The sequence below is a fragment of the Ornithodoros turicata genome, chromosome 7, assembly GCF_037126465.1.
Source record: "Ornithodoros turicata isolate Travis chromosome 7, ASM3712646v1, whole genome shotgun sequence".
In the NCBI taxonomy this organism is placed as follows: domain Eukaryota; kingdom Metazoa; phylum Arthropoda; class Arachnida; order Ixodida; family Argasidae; genus Ornithodoros; species Ornithodoros turicata.
Window position 1 is genome coordinate 43,041,106 of NC_088207.1, and position 22,023 is coordinate 43,063,128.

Sequence of the window (22,023 nt, forward strand, 5' to 3'; positions counted from 1 at the left end):
AGAATGACAAACAGGAAACATGAGCTTCATGTATTCGTGTACTGCTCGCGACACTTGTTTCCAATCTTGAGTCAGTGGCAAAAAAATCCCCTGATGGCGGCGTCGAGCACGAAAGACTTACAATCGACTACGAGGGGAGGCTATACCAGACAGTAGAGGCCGTCTGAGCATTTCAGTACCTAACGCTGGGAAAGAGCTATACGGTGGGATTTAAAAGCGTTTATTGTATAGCAGAACGATGTTGCGTAAGACTCCATTTCAAACATTCTGCTGTGAGCTCATACTGCCGAGAGAAAAAAAAGTTTGATAAGAATACCTCGCTTCCCTATTAACGTGCAATATGCCTGAAACCTTGCCTGTTATGTGAGTGTTGTAGGACCCGTAGCATACACAAAATCTATACATGTTTGTTTTGTTTTGAATAAGCATGACAATCAACCTGTGGGGCATGTTATCTTTTTACATGTGATAAACAGTTTCGCAAGGCCTGGGCAGAAGCGGAAGAAATACGACAAATAAAAGTATTGAATCGATTTGACTGAATTACTGCACTCGACTTATACGTGCGTGTTTTAAACTTCGACTACTTATGCAGAACAAACAACTGAAGCTTTTATAGCTATGTACACCAGGTTAGAACATTTCTTTCGCTGATCATTCATTCACGAGGTCCATATGGTACATTTTTGATTAGGATTCATAGGCGAGTCCGTGGCACACTCCCAAAACGTTGGGAAACGGAAGGAATGACGAAGAGGCACGTTGACACGCAAACGACCAGGACTGCGTGCAAATTCTTCCGACACTTCCTTGATACGAGCCTCGCTCGAAGTTTCACAGAAACCTTTTGCATACAGCACAAAAAACAGCTGCTTCACCGTAAGGTTACTCCCCGTAAGGACTCCGGAATCTTCGATGTTTATATGGTTCACCTTCTTCAGGAACAGCTTGAACGTCGGCAGCAACACCAAGCTATCGAGCGTGTCGAATTCAGCGGTGACCTTGTTTAGAACCTTGTCGTCAGTGCTGTTGTCGTCGTTGTTCTCAATGCACCGCTGCATATCGCGGTATCCCATCTGGGTGTCCACGGACCACCTGAGTTTGTTCAGCGCGTAGCTGCTTTCGTGGATGCCTTGCATGAGTGACTGAAACACCTTCCTCACGATGCGTGGCAGTTGTAACAACATCGATTCGCCGTCGATTGTGTACGAAGGATCGAACATCGTCATGGGAATGAAGATAGTTTCTGTCTGCCTGTCAAAATAGGGTTCCGTGTCGAAAACGGACCCCTTCCACTCTCTCACGTGCGCGTTCCGCGGGTACTTAATGGCGGACAGCTTCGTTTCCACGAACTGCTTCGCCAGTGACTTGTACATTACGATAATGCTCCCAGGCTCAACGTCGGGGAGAAACTCAGCCGCCGAGTGCTTGTGTACCAGCTTTCCCCAGAATTTGTAGAACATTTCCAATCGTATCTTCGTTAGCTTGTCCTTAAGCATCACTTTGTCTTCGATACTCATCCATGGAGCGCTATTCATGCTCAGCATGAAGCTGGCCTGAATCTCGTGCATCAAAGCCCACACCTTATCCTTGTTGCTCACTCCCTCTCTGGTCTGTGCGTATGCGTGTAGAAACACGACGGGTACGACTCGCTCAAACATCCTAATGCATCTCCTCCAACGCGGCCAGTTCTTCTGGTCAATCCCCGTGAGTTCCTTCATTTGCAAAGAAGCCATGTCCAATGCTTGGTCTGGTAGGAGAGGTGAAATGCATACCAAAGCTCGAAATCCCAAATAGTTGAGCATGTCGGCGCTTTTGGTAACGTGCATGACGTCCTTGAGGCTCCCCAAGTAGTCTGGAGACTTGATGAGGACTTTCATCCGGCTGTGCACTACTGTTATGTTGTTGAACACAAACGTCAGAAGTTGCAAGAGATTGCCGTATCTCTTCAGCTGCGCTAACTTGTATCGTTTCGCGCTGAACGGCTCAAGTCCCCGATCGACCGAAATTTCTGCCAACCTGACAGCGATATCGCGCACCTTTTTCGCAATCTCGACGTATTTGCCACTGGTAAAAATTTTGAAACAGGTTGTGATGACCATGTTGTACCATTCTGGTAATGGAACCGTTTTCGTCCTGTACGTTCCGATCAATAAACTAGGCTCTCCTAGCGCAATTATGTGCTTGTCGTCGTTCTCGGGATCCATCTCGACGCTCACAGAGACCAACGTTGCGAGGTCGAGGTTCCTCAAGAGGAGGCTCACGGACTTCCACACGTCGATGAGCGTCTTTGTGTCGTCCAGAAAGGGCCACCCTCGAAGACCCAGGTCCCTCATGAAGTCTAGCAGGGTCGATCGATGATCATTCGAAAAGGGTTTCTGGACGCACGTGCTAATGAGCGCTTCCGTTTTGAGCAACCGCGAAGGCGTCTTTCTTTGTGCAGTAAACATGTGATAAATTTCCTCTTCTACCCTCCGTACCAACAGTGAGTCGATGGATTCTCCCACTTCGGGATGCAGTTTCCTCCAATTGTTGCACACAAAGCCGTAAAAATCCATGCACGGTTTTATATTCCAATCGAGGTAATTTGTCAAATAAATTGATTCCTTCTCGCAGGCGCGCGTTTCACACTGCTTTCCTTCGTTGTAACCGGAATCCTTCCTTGTTCCACTTCGTGTAACTTTCGTGGAATCGTTTTTCACTTGTTTGGTTGGCTGTTGCACCACTGTCGTCAAGCTGTACTTTGTCATCTTTGCTGCACTTGCTGTGCTCGAAACACTCGGAGGCACGCTTCTTCTGGCTTTTGTAACACTGACACTCTTCGCGTAGATTCTCTTTCCCTCCCAAACCGCTACTTTCTTACGTTTGTTCAACGGCGTCACTGGTCGCCCCTGTCCCGCGCTCGATAGTGACACTGCGATGTACGATGACGTCGTGTCGGTGGTGTCATCAACAAAATTTCCGCGATCGGGAGCATCGTTGAAATATCCTCCTGTAACTGGGGGCACCAGTTTGCGGGTCACGCTTTTGGTACCCACCTGAGCGTGCGTGCTGCTGCGCACTCCTGACGGTACTGATACAAGCTTATAGAAGTCACTGGGGATGTAGCCATTGGCGTATAAAAGATAACCACAACCTGCAAGCAGTGCCGCAAGAGCAAGCAGTCCTAAAACCCACGTCAACGACGATTTTCTTCGAGTCTCGTCCACTGACCCTAACGACATCGATGATCCACCCGGACTTCCCAGACAGTTGTTCGACGCACTGCCTGATTTTTCGGCTTCAGTCGTCTCCGTAGCCTGCGATTCACCAGTGTTCCCTCCGGCTGTGTTGTCCACTTCCTCCTTGTGTGGGTACGTAAAGCTGGAATTGGCCGAGAACTCGCTCGTCGCGACGCTCTTATAGTATTCATCCGCGTGTGGGCTCATTGGTGCATCGTACTGTTGTTGGGCCCACATCTGCGTAACTGTTGGCTGCGTCGGAAGCTCGATGCCGTCGATAGTACTGTAGTACTCGAGGTGTTCCTCGGGTAGCCGAGCCGAGGGTGCCCGAGTCTGTTGCTCCGAACTCCGGGTGTACGCAGTTGACACTGGGTAGCCGTAGCCGGCAGGACCGCTTCTCCAGCTGGACCATGTCCTCCCGTCTATCTCGCTCTCTTCCGAGCCGCAGCCGTAGCCAAGCGTTCTGTAGGGGACGGCGACTCCCCTACGTTGGCCATAGCGAGAAGATCCGTTCATCAAGCAGAAACCTACCCAGAGTACGGTTTCTCTTCTTGGAAGTCGTTGTTGACCTGTTTGCTTCTAAAAACGGAGGACTGCGCCCACTGGAGGTGGAAACAATCCGCGCGTCATCTTCTTTCTCCTCGTACTGTCCATGAATCCCAGGCCACCGCACAGAAATGAGCACAGGTTATGAATGATATGAGCACATCACACAGTTGCCCTTGTCTGTTTCATTTCACTGGCTAAAGTTGTGCGAGCGCCTTGATTTCCTGGGCGGCGTCAGACTGTAAAGAGTAATTTCGTAGGGACAATGGAATAATACCAAATGACAGTAAACATATTGTATACTTTCTTTTATTTGTTGTCTTTACCATAGATGACAAATTAACACGTTGCTCATGTTGTGCGTGAGGGCTTTCCTACAACTTGAACTCGTTTTCACGGTGCTACACAGTGAGTACCCAAGGATTTGTTTTACAATTTTCCGGAAGAGCTAAGTAACTAATTCAATAAATAACTTGGAGTTATTGGTTTTTTCATTTGGGCACGGCCTGCGTGTAGGAGACGGAGAAACCGACCCGGGAGTGAGTGTATAATGATCACTGAGTAGAAAGATCGCAGTTTGGCGCATCAACTGCCGCACCTGACATCCTAAGCGTATATTGAAGCAGAACAACGGCATATGTAAGTACGCCGGAAAAAATGGCCATGCCCGTATGCTTCGACAAAATAATGATCCCGCTGCCGTGAAACATCATCCTCAAGCTACGAAAGGATTCCAAACTAAATGCACTGCGCTCCAGGTAATCTATGCTCGCTCTCGGCGTTCGCTTCCTGCTTTCATGGACGTAGCGGGCCCATTTCAAAACATCCTGGTCTAAGTCAGAAGCGCAAACACACAAAAGAAATAAATAAATACAGTTGCCAACTAGCAGTAGCATCGCGGTGGGTGATATAACTAGCTTCATTTGAATCTGATTGATGAGATGGGGAAGAAAACTTATGGTCGACAACACAATCTCCGTCACGCAAATCGTTATCATCGGCGAGAAAGCTTTGCTGAGTTTGCGAACTCCAACAGCTAACTTCACAAATCGCCGTTGAAGTATCACGAGGTCTTCCAGTGCGAGTGGTCCGTGGTTGTAGAGTCGTGAGATATCTCTCCCATACTGATCTATTACGCCCCGAATAGCGAAGCATACTCCAACGAAGTATTGCATGCAGATGGTATAGAGGCTGAGAGAGAAACCAAAACACCCAGCAAGGAATGTTACAATGATCCTCAACAATATCTCAAACGAAGGAGGCATGGCCTCTGGCACCTGCATCGTGAAATATTTGTGGAAGTAGGTTTGAACAGATATCAGAAATACGGATTTCACAGCTAAGAACACATTCATCATTACGAACGATAGGGTGAACACGGAGAGAAAGAAACACTTTCTGTCAACCCGTTCCAAGGTGTCCACATCGTACTCTGGGAACAGAGCCGAAACTTCTGCCATCAGCTGCTTAATGTGGAAGGCCCAAGTTGCAAGATACGCTGTCTGTACACCCGTGAAAAGAAGTTTTATGCCACGCGAAAGAATCGGTGAGACGCATATGAAGGAACGTCTCCTGACAGCGAGTCTCAAGAACTGCAGTATCTGCTGTCCTGCTGGAGGGAATATCATGTAGATCAAGGGAAAGCTCACGCAGCGTAGCAGTCTCTGTCGTCCAGCTGCTTGTTCTACATTCTTGCTGGATTCTTTGAAGAACCCAAGTAGTTTCAACGGATAGGTGACAAAACGCAGACAGTGTTCCATACGTTCTCCAGGTGGTGTATCGTAAGAGTGGTGAATGCTCAGGATCTTAGAAGAAAGACGCTGACACATACTTGCACCTTGCTCACTGTCTGCTCACTGACGTCTTGTAGACAGGATCCTTTCAGTCGAATCTTCGCGTTTCCGGGAAGTTAACTGCTTGACCGTGTATATCTTTTTTCTCTTGCCCAAGCTACCACAAGCACAAGGAGGCCAAACGAATCCAAGTGACGTCAACTGGTCGGCGCCAATGTTGCGAGCGACAGCCGGCGAGTGGTGCCCAAGGGTAAACGACACTTAGATATAAAGCCTGATCGTTTAGACGACGTGACGTAGTTACTAACAGTCCACCAATCACGACAGCTTTTGGCGGTCCTAGCTATGGGGACGAGCCGCAGTCAGCCACTGGTATAGCCACAGAAAGCCTAATCGTCGAGGGCGATTGGTTGAAGCAGACGACATCCCTACTCTGTCTGTCCACGTGACGAAAGAGTGAGAGGAGGCAATAAGCTTTGTTTAGCTAGGTGGCGTTGCCATCGGAGTGTCAGTCCCGAGTATGTATCACGTGACTCAGGCGATGACACGACTAATTCTAACCGAATCTCTAACATGTCTCCAATGGACAATTTAATGGTGCAAGGACGAACAGCTGCAGTGATTCCCACGAAGGCGTCTCCCCCCTCCCCCCACTGCGACCTGTCGAATGTGGAATTCAACCCACACCAGTCGCCATGCACGTGCCTTCTCACAAAGTCGTAATCGATACCGCCCTAATGCTACCCTTCAGAATGTTGTGAGTTTCAGCCATACAAATATTTGGCATGAAAATGATCCATGCGCCATGGGATGGACTATCTTTATTCCGAAAAACTTTGCGTGTATGCATCATGGAACATTGTCGTATCGAGGAGGGGACGTGACAAGTAATTTTGCTTATTTCTATTTCTTCTGAATGAAATAAAAAGAGAGCATACAACGCAATGTGTATTATATCACTGAGTGTACGATAAATGGGGAGGTTTGACTCCGTATGGCGACTGCAGTTTCCACGACAACCGAGACGCTCTAAGTCCCGGTACCGCATGACTTGTGGTACGGCAGGTGCTCTGGAAGCGTGCCATTGCACCTGTGGTCGAAACGCATGGAGTGTTTTTGCGACGTTTTCACGACGCGTGCGCGGATTTGACATCGCCAGTTTTCCAACACCAGTTTTCCAACGCGCGCGGAGAGGATATACGACGGAGTTTGTCGACTACAGATATTCGCGCGCGTACGGGCGCGTTTTCCGAGGTGTGGACAGGGTGACGTCCGCGGTGCGGCAGACAAAGTTGCGTATGAGTAATTCGCACAAAGCTTTGAGGCAATTCTCCGCCACACTAAATTTACTTCTACATTTCAACGATATCTGGAACGAATGAACGCAGAAACCGTAGAAAAGAACAACATCCCCAAGCAGCGCAACATGTCGGCCCAATATAGGACCAAAATTGGGCCGGTATCGCCAATATTGTGCCAACATGTTGTGCTGCTTGGGTTAGCACATTCCAACAAACGCTTGTGGTCGACGAGTACGGCAACATGGCTGCGCGTCATTCGCTCTGTGCACGTCCCATGCGTTTCGGGTGGTCGTCTCGCGGGCGTTTCTTCGCTGCGCGTACAGGGCCACGGTGTGAACGCGACGCTTAGGCACTGGGAATACGTCCCATGGGTTTCGGTTTTTGATTGCGTTGCTCAAAAACGGTCAAGAGGTGATTCAGCTTACGGAAGAAGTCCAACCTTACCAACATTTTTGTGTGCAGTAGGTGTTGCCTTTACGTTAGCACAAAGGTCCGCCTCTATACGACTGAGACGCAAAGACTCACTCTCCCGTTCCTGTAGCCAATTGGATGACACCGTTAGAGTACAGAGGGTCTAAATAACAAATAATAAACCAGGACGGTTACACCTTACACTTAAATAAGTACGATTCACAGTAACGACAAATAAGCGATTGAGCTGTTATTTACTTTTCTCTTTATAACTACACTCAAATTATACATACACCAAAATGCTCGTGGTTTCGATCGTTACTACAGGGAGAGCCCCCCTCTGGTTGCAACAAGACGAAGAGACGATCTTTCTATGTCTAATCATTATACTCACACCACACACGAAATAGTGTGGCCACGCGTGGTTGACTGACAGCATATACGTTGGTTGCAAATTAGTATGCTAGTGTGCGCGTGTGTCCATTAGGCATTACAAGTAGAGGATGTGGCGGAAAACCCTTTTTTAACCGGCTGCCCGGGCTCAGCACTCCATCTCACACGCAGCTTGAAGTTGACAAGACACCGAGTCGAAGATGTCAAGGACTGAGCCCCGATCGAGTCACTATAATCACAGAAACGTCATACAACTCGGGATTGCAGCTTCGCTGTGCGGGACGTAGACGGAGGACCAGCTGTGACCCTCTGTATGTTTCATCGGTTGTAGTAAAACCAAGTACAAATCAGAGTCAGACTGTGCGAAGGTTAAACCCTGGAGGTGAAAAGGTCGCAACTGTGGATGTTACAGAAGACTGCCCTACTGGAGAGTGAGGTTAGCAGTGGTTGTAGTGTCCTGAGGAACCCGAATCTTCGGTCGACCATAGAGCAGAGGTCTCAAGCCAAGAACTACTCCTGCTATTACAACCATGACGACGATCCACAAGCAGGTGAAACCTGACCGCTCTTGGGAATGCTCGGTCATCGCATGAGGCAGGCGATTCGTCAGGGCCTGGGGGAAACGATGAGAGAAGTTGATGACAGTATATCTCAGGATGACTCCATAAACATTCGTCTATTGGCTCGGTGAAAATGTCTATGCCTAAGCCTTCTTCATCTTCATCAACTCTCCTGGGCCTGTTCATGCCGGCACAAATGGTGATCTAAGTATATAATCAGTAGATACGTCGAAATGGGGAACAAAAAAAAATGAGAAGAAACACAGTCAAGGAGCCCTCGCTGAGGGAAGTGCAGGAAAGGAAGGAAAGTGCAGCTTCTTTCACGAAAGTTCTTGTTCAAATAAACCTTAGTTGCTCCTAACCGTTTTCATGTTACGTTTATATAATCAGTAGGCAAGAGTATAGACATCTTCAATTACCGAACTAATAACAAGCTTTCCAAAAGACTGTACAGCACATATTTGATCTTTGTCCTCGGAGTTAACAACAACTTTATTACAAGACGGTGTATGGGGAGTTTCATCGCCAGGGGCGATGCTCTACCCCATTGCTCGAGTTACATACATTGTCATCTAATGTGGTGCGCCTGTCTTAACGGTATAACATCCGCTGGATAATATGGCATTTTAGGAAACACTATATACACGCATACGGAAATGGTAGCATTACTGCTAGGCGAGAAAGACGTACAATATCGATCAGGAAGAGCGATGAAAAATGGAGCAGCTGTGCACCTTCGAAACCGACCTAGAATAAGCTCGAACGTTCTCGAAGTTTCAACACAATGCTCAGAACGATACCACCGGGAAATTTATGCCCAAGCCACCGTTTTCGCACGTGAACCTTCATGGATAGCAATGGAGCTGTAACTTTACCCACGACCAATTTTTCAGTTCGGGCGCCGTTATAACTTTTGCATTGTCCAACGCATGAATGCAGTCAAGGCCCTTAAAAGGCACTGCAGGCGTTGCTGTGACTCAGCGGGTACTGCAGCCGACAGCCTGAAACGCACCACCGTTCACAGTAGCAGCCATGTCCGACAGCTCCGGTGACTACGATCCCATACGCGATGCCCTCATTGACCATGTCAAGGCATTCAACGGGCCAGGCATTTCGTACTGCTATCCGGTAAGTTCGTACCTTGTCTTCACTGTTGCTGGTATATATTCAGGGTTAAGTAAATTGACATCGCGGTTCAGGTATATACTATCGCATGGGAAAAGAAACGACGAGAGCAGATGTTCCGCACTCCCTTCTCAACACCCTTTGTGAGGACGTTTGTCTGTTTGTTGTTTGAGTTGTTTGTTTATTTGTGAGGATGCTTGAGGATGTTTGCCTTACTTGGACGCGCAATGGGCACCATTTACCCGTATACTGAGACACAGTATACTGAGACACTGAGGTCACACAGTGGAGTTAGCACGTCGACAATCGACAGGTTGTTTTTAGAGAAATTTATTTCCGGAAGAGGGCTCCTGTCACTACGGCCGTAGGCTATTTTCAAACTGTAACCAATGTTATTGTAGACGTATTTGCTACTCTCTAAGTATGGACGTTGTAGGTATACCTTTCGGGGAATAATTACGCTACTACCCGCATACATTGAATAAAACGTTATGCGAAGATGGTATACAGCTGTGAGACTAAACGTATAGCGAGCTTCCATGCTATAGTAGGTCACTCATTTGTGCCCAGCTGATGGTCGAGTAACTTCATGGTCTATTTGAACTGGCAGTTGTGCAACTGAGGGCACACACACGAGCAGGACAAGGACGTTGTTTTCCTGTCCTGTTGTTCGTGTGTGTCTTCTGTTGTACTACTTGCTAGTTCTAATAGTACTGCGCCGCGGATAGGACGGCTGGGCACAGAGATGTCACTTTTCATCCTCCGCCTGATAATGTAATCCATCACACTCACCCTCCTCCCTCCGTATTGGATGTTAAGACTGGTCCTGGCCTGGATGTTAAGATTGACACTATACGCGAGCCCTTCCCCATGGCGGCGCTGCTGTATCTCTCCTCCTCCTCTCTCTCTCCTTATCTCCAAAGGCGTATGTAGATGACTGACTAGATTTCTTTTTCTTCTTAATAGATCTATTTTCAGTATAGGGTATCGATAAGTGCTTTGCGGCTCTGAAGAAAAGAAGAGGTTTCCACAGCGCATGCCGAGAACCCAAACAGTGTTTTCGATTTGACGACGTTTTATCTCTTTGGGGCCTCAAGCCGCTTCGGTACCGCTTTTTTAATACCCCTATCACACGGGCGGCCTTCAATGATCATTGAAACCAAAGGCCATTAAATATGCACCTAGCGCCACGCGGCGTGTAACGTGTCAACTTCTCAAAGAGCATTGGATCCAATGTTCCCTGACAAGTTAACACGTTACACGCTTGGTGGCGCGACGTGCATGTCCCATGGCCATTCATCATTGAAGACTGCTTGCGTGAAAGGGATCTGCGAACTTCCTGTTTTGCGAGAATAGACTGGGTTCCCAAACTCTCCCCAAAGTGAGCCTGCGTGGTCCCGTCGCGACGCGAGATCTTGCAAAAGAGATAGAGACACGAAAAAGAGGTAAAAGGAACACGCATCGTTTGGCGCAACATAAATTCATAATTATGTCGTACTTATGTATAAATTCAGCGACGATGTTTAGGGCAAAAAATAACATCAATTTTTCGAATTACGTGCATATCGTACACAAAATGGGCCTCGCACCCCCCCCCCCCCCCCCCGCGTATTATAGCATAGATCCAGAAGTTACCCGTCAAAAAGGACTCGTTACGAGTTAAGTTACCGTGTGACAAATGTAACTAAGTTAATAAAGAAGTTCGTCAGCCTGAAATGTAACACACAGTTACTGAGTTACCTAAAAAAAGAACGAGTCACTTCCAAGTTACTTCGGACACAAAAGAGCAGTACGCAGGTGCAGCGCACTTGAGCACAGGGTGAGCAGTTGAGTTAGACCTTGAGTTAGACCTTTCGGAGGAGTGCAACACGATTAGATCGTTTTCATTTATGTCCAACAATTCGAACGCTTTGCATCTTTCCTTGTGGGTGCACAATGGTTCAGATTCATTTCAATGGCAGCGGTTCTTACTTCCTGAATAGAATACTCTCATTGATTAAATATCACGTTTTATGGCATAAAATGCCACGAAAGAACCGGAGAGAAAGCAAGAAAATATGGGGACGTGAGTGAAAAGCGAATTAAAAGTAACTTGGAAGATAGCTTAAGTTATTTTGGCAAAGTTACCTGAAAAAGAAACGAGTTCCTCTGAAAGTTACCACGGTGGAAAAGTACCGAGTTAAGTTACAGGTTACCAAGAAAAGGAACTTAGTTACAGTAACGAGCTACCTCGAACTCTGTATTATAGGCTGTCATGGGCCGCGCTCCAAGTAGAAGTAGTATGCCGACGCATACGCACGCACGCACGCGTTGGAACGCAATACTGTATAGAGCGTTATGGGGTCTTAGATGCTATAGGACCGCGAGCGGAAGTCTCATTAGGACCAGGACGTTCGAGGGAAGGTGTGAAGCCTCGTGGTATTTTCGCGGCTGTGTGGGTTACGGAGTGTCGTCCGTCTTTTCAGGCATCCCTTTCACGTGCGTTTCGCCGTATAGCTCTCCCGTCACCGTCATAATTACGTACCCATTACTGCATCAGATGGATACGTCAGGAATTCGGCTGTGAAGGGACCGTCATGCGCGTTGATGAGTACGAAGGTTGCGTTTCATTTGAGAGGCCATCTATACGTCCGCGTGTGTTTGGCGTTGCAACTTCCTTTGAGACGTGCTGACAGATAAACGCCGTCGCGTCGTGGAATTCGTTTAACGTCAGGAAGTGCGGCATGGAGTGATCGACGGTCGTGACCAGTTGATATGCCTTTCAATGGAAGGCAGAAATGAATAGTTCCTAAAAGGTCCTCTGCAAATCCGCAAGTATCCGACCATCACAGATGGTCTACATATGCATTTCTCAGCAAAAGATGTTTTCTCTTTTTTTTTTAATCGTGAACTGAGTAAAGGAACATGGTATAGGGACGTTCGCCTGGAGTTTGGCAGCGCGACACTAGCGCCGCCTTTATCCCCTGGTGGTACGGGAAGGAAAAGTTTCAGAGTAGAGTAGACTCGTCAGGCGAAGAATATGACTATATGCGCTGTGCACGATATTCCACTTGTTTCCGTGCAATATCTGAGAATGTACAGCCCGGGGAACGGGAAAAATAAAAGCCTAAATCACGTTACTGTTATAAGACGCACGAACTACACAAAGGACACCGGAGCGTACCTGTATTATATCTGTTTTTACTCTCTTTTTTTTTACATTCAAACTTAAGCTGATAGCTGTGTGATTCTCCAAGCTTATAAACTTGAGCTGTTCGGCCTTTGTATATCTTTCCTGCCCCACGGTCAGGCTTTTTTCATAATAAATTTCTTCCACCAGCTCGTCTACGCCATTCTGTCACAGACGTAGATTTACACTCTCAGAAATGAACTTCACCGCATAGCACGCTCCTAGCCAACCATGATCTCGAATGATGTCGTTATCTGCCCTGATTTGTTGAAAACGGGAGGCACACGCCTTTTTTGTGACAATTATGAACAGCATAAGTGTCACAAAAAGGCGTGCGCCCCCCGTTTTCAACAAATCAGGGCAGATAACGATATCATTCGAGATCATGGTTGCCTAGGAGCGTGCTATGCGGTGAAGTTCATTTTTAAGAGTGTATGTCTGAAGTTGCGTAGTACTACACTCTTAAAAATGAACTTGACCGCATAGCACGTTCCTAGCCAACCATCATCTCAAATGATATCGTTATCTGCTTCGATTTGTTGAAAACGGGAGGCGTACGCCTTTTCTGTGACACTATAATTGTCACAGAAAAGGCGTACGCCTCCCGTTTTCAACAAATCAGGGCAGATAACGATATCATTCGAGATTATGGTTTGCTAGGAGCATGCTATGCGGTGAAGTTCATTTTTAAGAGTGTACGTGAAAATCATGAGTAATGTGGATCATGCATTTATTTTTTAAATTCTTAATTACATGTTCTACAGATATATGTGGAACAAATTCCTAGATAGCGAGTGCTTGGCAAGCAAGAAGTATGAGCAAGTCGCGAGTGCATGTGAATCCCAAAATCATCATACCTACGCAGGATCCACTAGGAGCCATTGCAATTGGTACTTGGATTATGAAAGTTGTGTTGTACTTGAGACATGTCTCTCATTAAGTTAGTTCTCATTCACAGTCAAGTGTCTCAAAGTCAATAATCTCAGCCTCAAAGGCTTCTAAATTCTTGTTCTGATGACTGTTCTGATCTGACTCCCATATTCCTCTCTTCCGAAACAGTCACGGATATGTGACGAGTGGTAGCTTGGGTTGGAGTAAGCAAAGAGGGAAAAGGAAGAATGTAACGCCCATAAAAAGAGCCAACTACTGGCTGCTGACAAACATTCGTAGCGCTCGCTCCATTCATTACATAAATCATTACTCCACCCACTTTGTAAACCTGAGTAAAACATTTGAAACCAGAGATATCTAACTGTTTGCATTCAGGCCTTTTTCGTCAGTCAGGTTTCGCTCAGAGCTAGTACATCTACGGCACCTGGGAGGCTCATTTTACTCGTATTTCGAGCCTGTCCGACAATATTCTGCCTTGCGCCGAAAACGCGCCGCTGTTGACGGTTTCCCTTCTTCCGACTTGATGGGGAAACAATCCTCGGTCTCTTTCGCTATATGCAAAAGCGCAACACAACTTGGTCATTCTGACACAGCACATACCATGTGCGTGATGAGAGAACACGCTACTTTGGAAAACTTAGCACTATCGCCACAAGTGGCGCTGACTGCCGTAAACAGGAGCGCCTTCTGGCCCAGCCGAACAGCCCTATTGCAAGCGAAGGAGTAAGCCAAAGAAAGTGTAAAAGACGGAGAGATGTGTTTGCACTCTGTTGTAAAAAAATATTGGCAGAGTAAATGTCAGAAGGGTAGGAGTAAGGTAGGAGCAGTAGCGGTAGGTGATTAGAGTGGAGTTCCAACAGGAAAAGGTAAAAGTCGGAGCTACAGTGTGTTTACCTTTTTCTCTTTCTCTCTCTCTCTCTCTCTCTGAGAGCGTTCATATAAGACACGGATGGACAATAAGTATTCTGCGCATTCACTGTTCGCAGGGAATTAATTGTTCCGTGGTGATTCAAACCATGTTTGTATTGTATCTTCCCCCACAGAGGTCGCCCGTGTATATACACCTCCCCAAGCCCTTGAAAGAGGTCGGTTCCATCTTCTTCCAGGCCATCATGCCAAAGAACATCCGCTTGTAAGTATACCAGTGAAATGCGCGAATACCATTGGCGCACATGATATATATGCCTTCCAGGGGAATGTGGGAGTTCACGAAGAAAGGCGACATGAAGAACATATGGGGCAACATGACACTGAACGGCTACGGAGGGTGGTTCAGGGTGACCAGCAGTAACGTCAAGGCCGGTAATACAGACCAGTATGAGTGGCATAACAGCGACGTTGGCCGGGTTTGCAAGGTGTTCGAACATGGAGGAGAACACTTTGTTGAGCTGCATCTGGACAAAGAGACCGGCGACCTTGTGGTATGGAGTTGTTTTCCATTTTCGAGAACGTTCTGTTTTCTTTCTTGCCTGCACTGGCGAACATCATGAGCCTGGATAACACGCGCGTAGGAAACAGGCTGGCTATACCACAGCGTATAGAGACGGATATTCATAGGAATTTTCTCCTGTGAATTTTAAACGTGAAGGGAGAAATGATAAGATGTTCAGTCCTGGTAAGCTGCAAACAAAACTGCCAATGGTCTTTCGGGAAGCACAGTTGGTACGAATGCTTCTTTCACAATTTTTCAGCGCAACTTAAGGCGGATCATGCGGTCTGGTTCACGTTTGTTTCCGAAGAGAGTTGGCTGCACCGTCGCAAAATTGTTTTCTTGGCTTCGCTTTCCAGCCGCGCTTTAAGGAAGTACTGTAATCGGCTCCAGCACGAGGAACATGCTAGAAAACGACAAAACCATTATTTTCATCCGCAGGGATCTGGAAAACTGTCCAAATTGTCCAAACTATCCAATCCATATACGTACAAGTCTGGAAACGCACTGGCCAGTGTGTAGAAGCTGATATGGCGGAACCTTCGCGCAGAATTCGAGCAATATCTCGATATGGTTATTCGTGTAACACCGCATCTTAAAGGAAACGCTAATGAATGTTTTGTTTCCTACTGACACCTTGCAACAGTACCGCTGTATTTATCTTTCCATTACGGCATAATTATTATTCATAACAACACGAGACTAGGGACGCCATCCTTGTAGTCAAACGCGCTAGCTTTATAAGGCTATGGTTGGCGGTAATGTTTTTAAAATTTTTAGCCAGGCTCTCTTTGAAATCCTATGAAATCTTTATTGAAAGCCCTTTAATGTGTCGTGAACTCGTTTACCTTTTCGCGTCGTTAGTCACGAAACTGCCGAGGTTCGAATTCGGAAAGGTTTACCTACCTAATTCCCAAATCCGAAAGCACATTTTCTGTCCCGAGAAGCTGCCATGTATTGGTGTTACATCTGCAGTATGATGTTGTAGTTCTACTTAGTGAGTCAAAGTGTGTTTATTTGAGCTTATTGTATTAGCCAAACAAACTGGAAAACACCTGTTATGGCCACCACCTATATATAGTCTCTTGGTATACGGCAGAACGCATAAACAAGCGTCTTTTAAATTCTCCTTATCGTGCTCGATTGCAAACTCACTTTTGTGAGTGATAAAAGCTATACCAATAACAGTATTTCTGACTGAAAAGCTCAAATCTATACGAACCTTGGCGAAATTGTCCATGTCCCTATGCTATACTGTAGCTGTTACACAACTTACGCGCATACGACGAATACAGTCTGGCGACCACGTGGCGGCAGCAATGGCACGTGATGTCACGTGACTCCACAGAGTCATGGACGGACCTACACAGTGGTTGGACTAATGAAAACGACAACACGACGATAAAGGCGCGTCATGGCTTCCGGTTATACCTTTGCCTGCTTTTCCAGACAAAGGTGGACGGATTGGTGTACAACATCCACGACATGGAGGACGGTGCGGACGCCGACGAGTTCACCATGTACGGGGACTTCTATCTGCCGGAAGTTGCCATCCCATTCGACGACTTCGTAAGTCTTTTAGAGATTGGGTGGCGTATGCCACATTAGTAATCGGCGTTGTTTTCAGAAACTCCCGTACGCGGTCGATCTCAATGGCGGTGTCTGCTTTGCGGACGTGTACGAGATTACGTTCGTACCAGACGAGAAGGCCCGAGAGTAAGTCAAGTCTTCGTACTAAAAAACGCTGTTTATATCCTCCTAAAATCTGAGTTTGCGCGCCCGACAAGTTGTGCAAGTAAGGATGGCGTTGTAAAAGTGTTGCCATATGATCTTTCTTTGCCTCCATATAAAAGTTTTCTCGCACATCGGGAACTTTATGACTATTATGGTTTTGAGGTTCATATGGTTTTCCTTCAAATAACCTATTTGCCGCTACCCATGCCACAGAAAGCGAAGCTACTCACATATTTTTATATCATACTAGTACAAAATATGACCGGTGAGTGACTGGTGATGGGTATACAGTGAACCCTCGTTAATATGACCCCCGATAATCTGACATACGCGCTTTACGACCATACTCCTGGAGAACAATGCAGTGAAACCTCTGCCAATCTCCCCCTTTAATATGACAATTCCGCATTATGACCAAAATTTTCGGGAACGACCATGGTCATAATAACGAGGGTTCACTGTAGTGGCATAGAATATGGGGTACATGATATATGGACGACTCTGGTTTAACTTTCTGGCTCTTTAATTCTACGAGTCGTGCTATTCCTAGGTTCCCTACGTTGCCAATGTAACTGCTTGGGCTCGAGATGGACCTGCAGTATTCATACATATAAGAATTAAAAAAAAAAACAGAGATATAGGTCAACTAACTTGGGGTCTGCTGTCGTAAAAATGTTAGGAGCCCCGACGGAAATTGTAATAGTTCTATTTGTGAGCATATGCGTTGGGTATGTGCCTATTGTGATAGTTGTAAAATTAAAATTATACTGTTGAGCTGCCATGGGCGTAGTGACGCTAAAATTTTACACGAAAAGAATGTCCGGTAGCTGTTGAGCTACAGCTTAGTACGAATATTAATCCCTAAAATAACAGATTCAAAGCTAATAACCCAGCCTCTACTGGTCGCTGCACGCGCATTTAACGCTTTCTTTTTTAATTAGGCCACGTGTCTTCGCCATAAGAATCGGACACAAGCTGACAAGCACAAGTCTGTTCGCGCTTCATTGTGGTTACTACCAGACGCTTCCTGTTTACCTTACAGGCAATAATGATTCAGCTAAGTCGTTCCCCATAATCACGACCTGTGCGCCTTGTCTTTTTTTTTTTTTTTTTCAATACCTATCAATCCCTCCCTAATGACAAGGGGATGCTGCAAGTTCCTTCTTGCCAGAAGGACGTTTGACCTGTCCTGTATCGAATAGCTTGCCAGCTAAATGGCAATGGTTTCTTGTTGTTGTCTTTACTTTTCTTGCTTATGTATTTACATCCGCTTCAAGTGGTTTCCGCGTTATCGTAATTGTGCCAGACGATAAAGGTGTCACGTGATTTTGTATATTGATGTTTTTCGAAGAAACAGCACTGCACTGACACTGCCTGACACTGAACTGCTCTTGACAGCATGACCATAACCTTCGGCGACGTGAAGTTCACCATCGACTTCCGAGACCACCGTGAGGCTATGGGCAAATACAGTAGGGAGAAGGTCACCATCAATTCGCATTGCAACTGCGCCTTCATCTCCCTCAACAACAAGATAGTCCACGAGGTGATGCGACGCTTGACGGCGACGCAGATGGTGATCGAGGGCGACATCAAACTCCATCACGTCACCGTCGTAAGTGAATATATCACGTACGCGGTCTCCTATATGATCACCGAACAACCTACAAGGTAGCGGATCCTGGCCAGTCGGCAGGGTGGGTATAGCGCTACACCAGCTGAGTAAAGAAAGCCGGATTGCTTAAACGTGTGTGACGTATAGAGTCCCCGAAGTCACTGCAGTGCTTCAGTGTTGCCAGCCTACATTCGGATGTTCCCATGGATTGTACGAAAAATTTCGCCAGATTTCCCTAGACTGCGAGTTTTGTCCGGCGGTGGTCAGGGTTGTTTGGATTTAATCCACATGGATTTTATCCGGTGGATTTTTTAAATTTCATCTACACAATTTTATCCGGATTTTTTAGAGATTTCCTCCAGATGTGATGTGAAAGACAACCTGAATTCACCGTCACACGGAAAACTCTCGGTTTATTTTATTGTAGTGTTGGCCGTTTGCAAAAGCCCAGGTACGCGCACATTAGTTTTTAACTTTTTAACTTAACTTTCTTGACTGATAACTTTTCAGATTTTCCGAGTAGTATGAGGAGACGAAGGCGCTACGCTCTTTTCGCTACGGGCGCTTGGTGTCGCGCCCATCAACAGCGCGCTCAAATTCAAAGCGCTTCATTCGCTTGTTCGCTATGTATACTCTCACGCGATGATACGTTGGGGATCTAATAATGTCGTGGTTATGTAAAATCACAGGAGATAACCCATCGCAAGTCCGCTCTGCGAACCTACGAATGGCTTGATGTCTATAATAGTTTTGAAGACATACAGCATGTGCTCGCATGTGCTAATGACACCCAAAATTCCATCCCTAAGCTTTTGTATATAGTAATACGAATAAACAATAAACATCTGGGTTATAACATGTTGCTCTGTGACCATGTTTTTTTTTTTTTTTCGCCATTGAAATTGAAATTTATTATGGCTTCGTTTTCAGTGGCTCAGGTGTATCTTAATGCCTCCATTGCTGATACACTCTTCTCAATTTTATACGCTATTTTATACGCTCAATAGCGCTATTTTTACCGACACGTGTTAACACATGTAATTAACATGGCGACCAGTACGCAGAGAATTCCATAAGAGGATGCCAGACGTTAGGCCTGCACACATAAAGAGGTCCTTGGAGAACACGAGGTCTACGCCATCCTCTCCGTCTACATAAAGAGGTCACCGAAATTCCCTAATTGAACGCCTTTCACGTGGGTTTAATAATTTGGGCTTCTACAGTGCCGTGCTACGCCTTCACAAAGGCTGAATGGCTTTCATTACCAGACGAAAGAAACCCGTACGCATAAAATTAGAGAGGATATGGTAGTATATGGTCGCTGTCGGTGACGTCCCCGTCACTAAAAGTGAGACATGTGGCAGTGAAGTACCTCTTCAGATGACATAGAATGCCAAGTATACAGGGTGTCCCAGCTAAATGTGATCACATTTCTTTAAAATATATCTATCACTTTTTCCGAGATGAAATCAATTGCAGTATAGCATATGCTGAAGGGCACTCCCTAGGAGGGCATTAGCAAACTCCTAAGGCAATGTCTTAATTAGCTTTCAATAATTAACTTTTTAATTATAAAAGATACGAAGTTGTACCAATGAGAACATCTGATCTCTTCGGTCACCGGATACCAAAGCAGTTTTCAGAACAAAAATCCGTTCGATAGATCGTCCGAAAAAAATTCGTGAAGGAACACCGTTTTTCTCTTTATTTTGGTCTGGGGGGGAATGTGCGTCCTGGGCTGACTTCTAAGGGAACTGTGCCGACACTGTGCAGACCTTGTGCCGCAAAAAATGTTGCCTTTTCAATCCAATAGTTGCGACTGTACAGCTGGGGAAGTAAGATGCATAATATCTGCTGTATTTTTGTGGATGGTGAAGAGATAGATTTATCAGAGTGGAAATTATCTTATCCAATTATTAATTTACAATATTATTCCCTTTTCCGTTGGTTTTCAGTGCAAATGACGTAGTAGAATAAATGCCGCGCTTATTAAGGTAAGTGGGGACACTATAGTATCAGGCAGCAAACTAACACAGGATTATTTGTACTGGTGGTTCCCTCTCCTTCTATTTGTTGTTGTTCTTCTTTCGCATTGTCTGTGGCGCAGAAATTATTTCTCGGGGACCCGTTGACCGCGGCATTTCCTTCGCGGCATGCAAAGTCTGCGTCACGCAGTATATAGTGTACAAACGTTCCCTGAACGCAGAAGAGACATTTTCTCCACGGCGCCGCCCTGTTGGGGACAGAACAGGGGCGCACACTCGTGCCGGTTGAAGTACACCCTAGTGGAGATCCTTTCCTTCTTTTCCCCTTTTCTTCTTTTTCCTTCCATTTCTTTTTGTTTTCCCAGTTTTTTTCTTTTTCTTTCCTTCCTTTTTTTCGACTCCCCCTTTTTTCTTTTTCCTTCCTTTTCTTTTTCGTTTCCCCCTTTTTTTTCCTTTGTTCTTTTCTCTGTCCGTCCTTTTCGTTTTCCCCTTTTTTCCGGAATAGCAAGCCGGCTTGTTGCCTGGCTAACCTTTCCTTTCTTTTTTCTTAATAAACATATATACCTCCCCCCCTAGTGGAGATCTTAATGGGATGAGGCTAGTCCGGAGACTTTACGGTGCCCACTGTATACGGGGAACGTTTGTCCAGCACAGTAGATATGGACGCCAACTTAGGTTACTCCGTGTGCAATGGGTTGAGCCGCTTCTGCATGCATGCTGTTGCAGCGCAAGAAGTAAACGCCGTCAAGACCAATGGAGGACTCAAAGGACAGGACAACGCGACGACCAAACGACGTAAGTACCAGTCCTTTTTCCCGGACCGTCCTATACCATAAGTGGACTTCATCCTGATTACAACTGAGAAGTAAGATTTGATCAGATTTTCACTTCAGTAACAATATCAGATGTCCGATTATTGACTGCTGAGTAGCATCCTTAACATCATTAACCTTTTATGACCTTATAACCTCCAAGGTCGAAAATAAAGTTGTTGTTGTGATGAAGTCCAGTGCCCTTTCGCCGGTTTGGTGAACTGGCCCTAAGAGATATGGGAGAAAGCCACAGCACACTCTGGAAGAGGCTAGAATTTGTACGTCACCGTCCTGAATAGGTACTCTGTAGGAAAATATTTCCGTGTACACGCGCATCGTTAGATAACGCGCGGGACCTCTTCGGAACACTTTTTAACTGTATAACGCCCGCGTTATACACCGGAAAATACGGTAGCTTGGACGTTCTATATTCCGTGCCGTCCTATGGCCGAACATTAGGCACGTACATGTTTGTCATCGTCATCATTTATTGTTGTGGTTGTTGTTGTTGTTGTTAGTCCTATCTGCCACATTTTAAAAATACTTTTGTTCACTTTGTAGTTATAAATAATTTAAAAAATTGTTCGTTAAGCCCCCAGACTGCTGAAGAGAAAGCTTGAACGAATTACTAACACTTCTGTGTCTTACTCTTTGTTTCAGACATGACTGCGGCCGCACCTTTTTTTAATTTTTTTTTTCTCCCTTTTTTTTCTTGAAATAAACGCACTCCTAGAGCATCACATCTAGCTTTCCCCATGTGTCCATTTCTTCAGCGTACCGCGCTGAGCGGCGGGGATGCATTGGTTATCTTGGTCGCGCTGTTACGAACAGCAACAAATTCCTACACTCTTAGGAAAAAAGGTAGAATTTTCTACCCATGCAGGTAGAACGACAGTATTCGTACGGGCCGCGTTGAACCGGCGCGCCCGTTCTCCTCTCTGAGTATAAGCCGGGCGCCTCCCTTAACCCAGTCCTCTCTCCACTTATCAAGCAAGGCCGCAGTTGGCTTGGGAGGGTACAACGCCGGCCTGCCTTAGT

At 46.1% G+C, this 22,023-nt stretch overlaps 2 protein-coding genes across 2 annotated transcripts; one reads left to right on the forward strand and one right to left on the reverse strand.

Moving 5' to 3' along the window:
* Positions 1 to 204: 204 nt before the first annotated feature.
* Positions 205 to 3,865, reverse strand: LOC135399906 (neprilysin-like). The gene has a single exon (XM_064631640.1). The coding sequence runs from the start codon at positions 3,735 to 3,737 to the stop codon at positions 663 to 665; it is 3,075 nt and encodes a 1,024-aa protein (XP_064487710.1). The 5' UTR covers positions 3,738 to 3,865; the 3' UTR covers positions 205 to 662.
* A 5,331-nt stretch (positions 3,866 to 9,196) lies between these two features.
* LOC135401157 (uncharacterized) lies at positions 9,197 to 21,727 on the forward strand. The gene is made up of 8 exons (XM_064633383.1): positions 9,197 to 9,353; positions 14,454 to 14,542; positions 14,603 to 14,831; positions 16,289 to 16,408; positions 16,467 to 16,555; positions 17,972 to 18,188; positions 20,900 to 20,968; positions 21,646 to 21,727. Exons 1-7 carry the CDS (start codon positions 9,258 to 9,260, stop codon positions 20,909 to 20,911), a joined length of 852 nt encoding a protein of 283 aa, XP_064489453.1. The 5' UTR covers positions 9,197 to 9,257; the 3' UTR covers positions 20,912 to 20,968; positions 21,646 to 21,727.
* Positions 21,728 to 22,023: the final 296 nt, after the last annotated feature.

Bases quoted from the DNA above. Each gene is read 5' to 3' on its own strand.
- LOC135399906 (XM_064631640.1), bottom strand. From the start codon at position 3,737: ATGAACGGATCTTCTCGCTATGGCCAACGTAGGGGAGTCGCCGTCCCC.
- LOC135401157 (XM_064633383.1), top strand. From the start codon at position 9,258: ATGTCCGACAGCTCCGGTGACTACGATCCCATACGCGATGCCCTCATT. The intron at 14,832-16,288 runs GTATGGAGTTGT...CTGCTTTTCCAG, and splicing joins AAGAGACCGGCGACCTTGTG to ACAAAGGTGGACGGATTGGT. The intron at 16,556-17,971 runs GTAAGTCAAGTC...TGCTCTTGACAG, and splicing joins CCAGACGAGAAGGCCCGAGA to CATGACCATAACCTTCGGCG.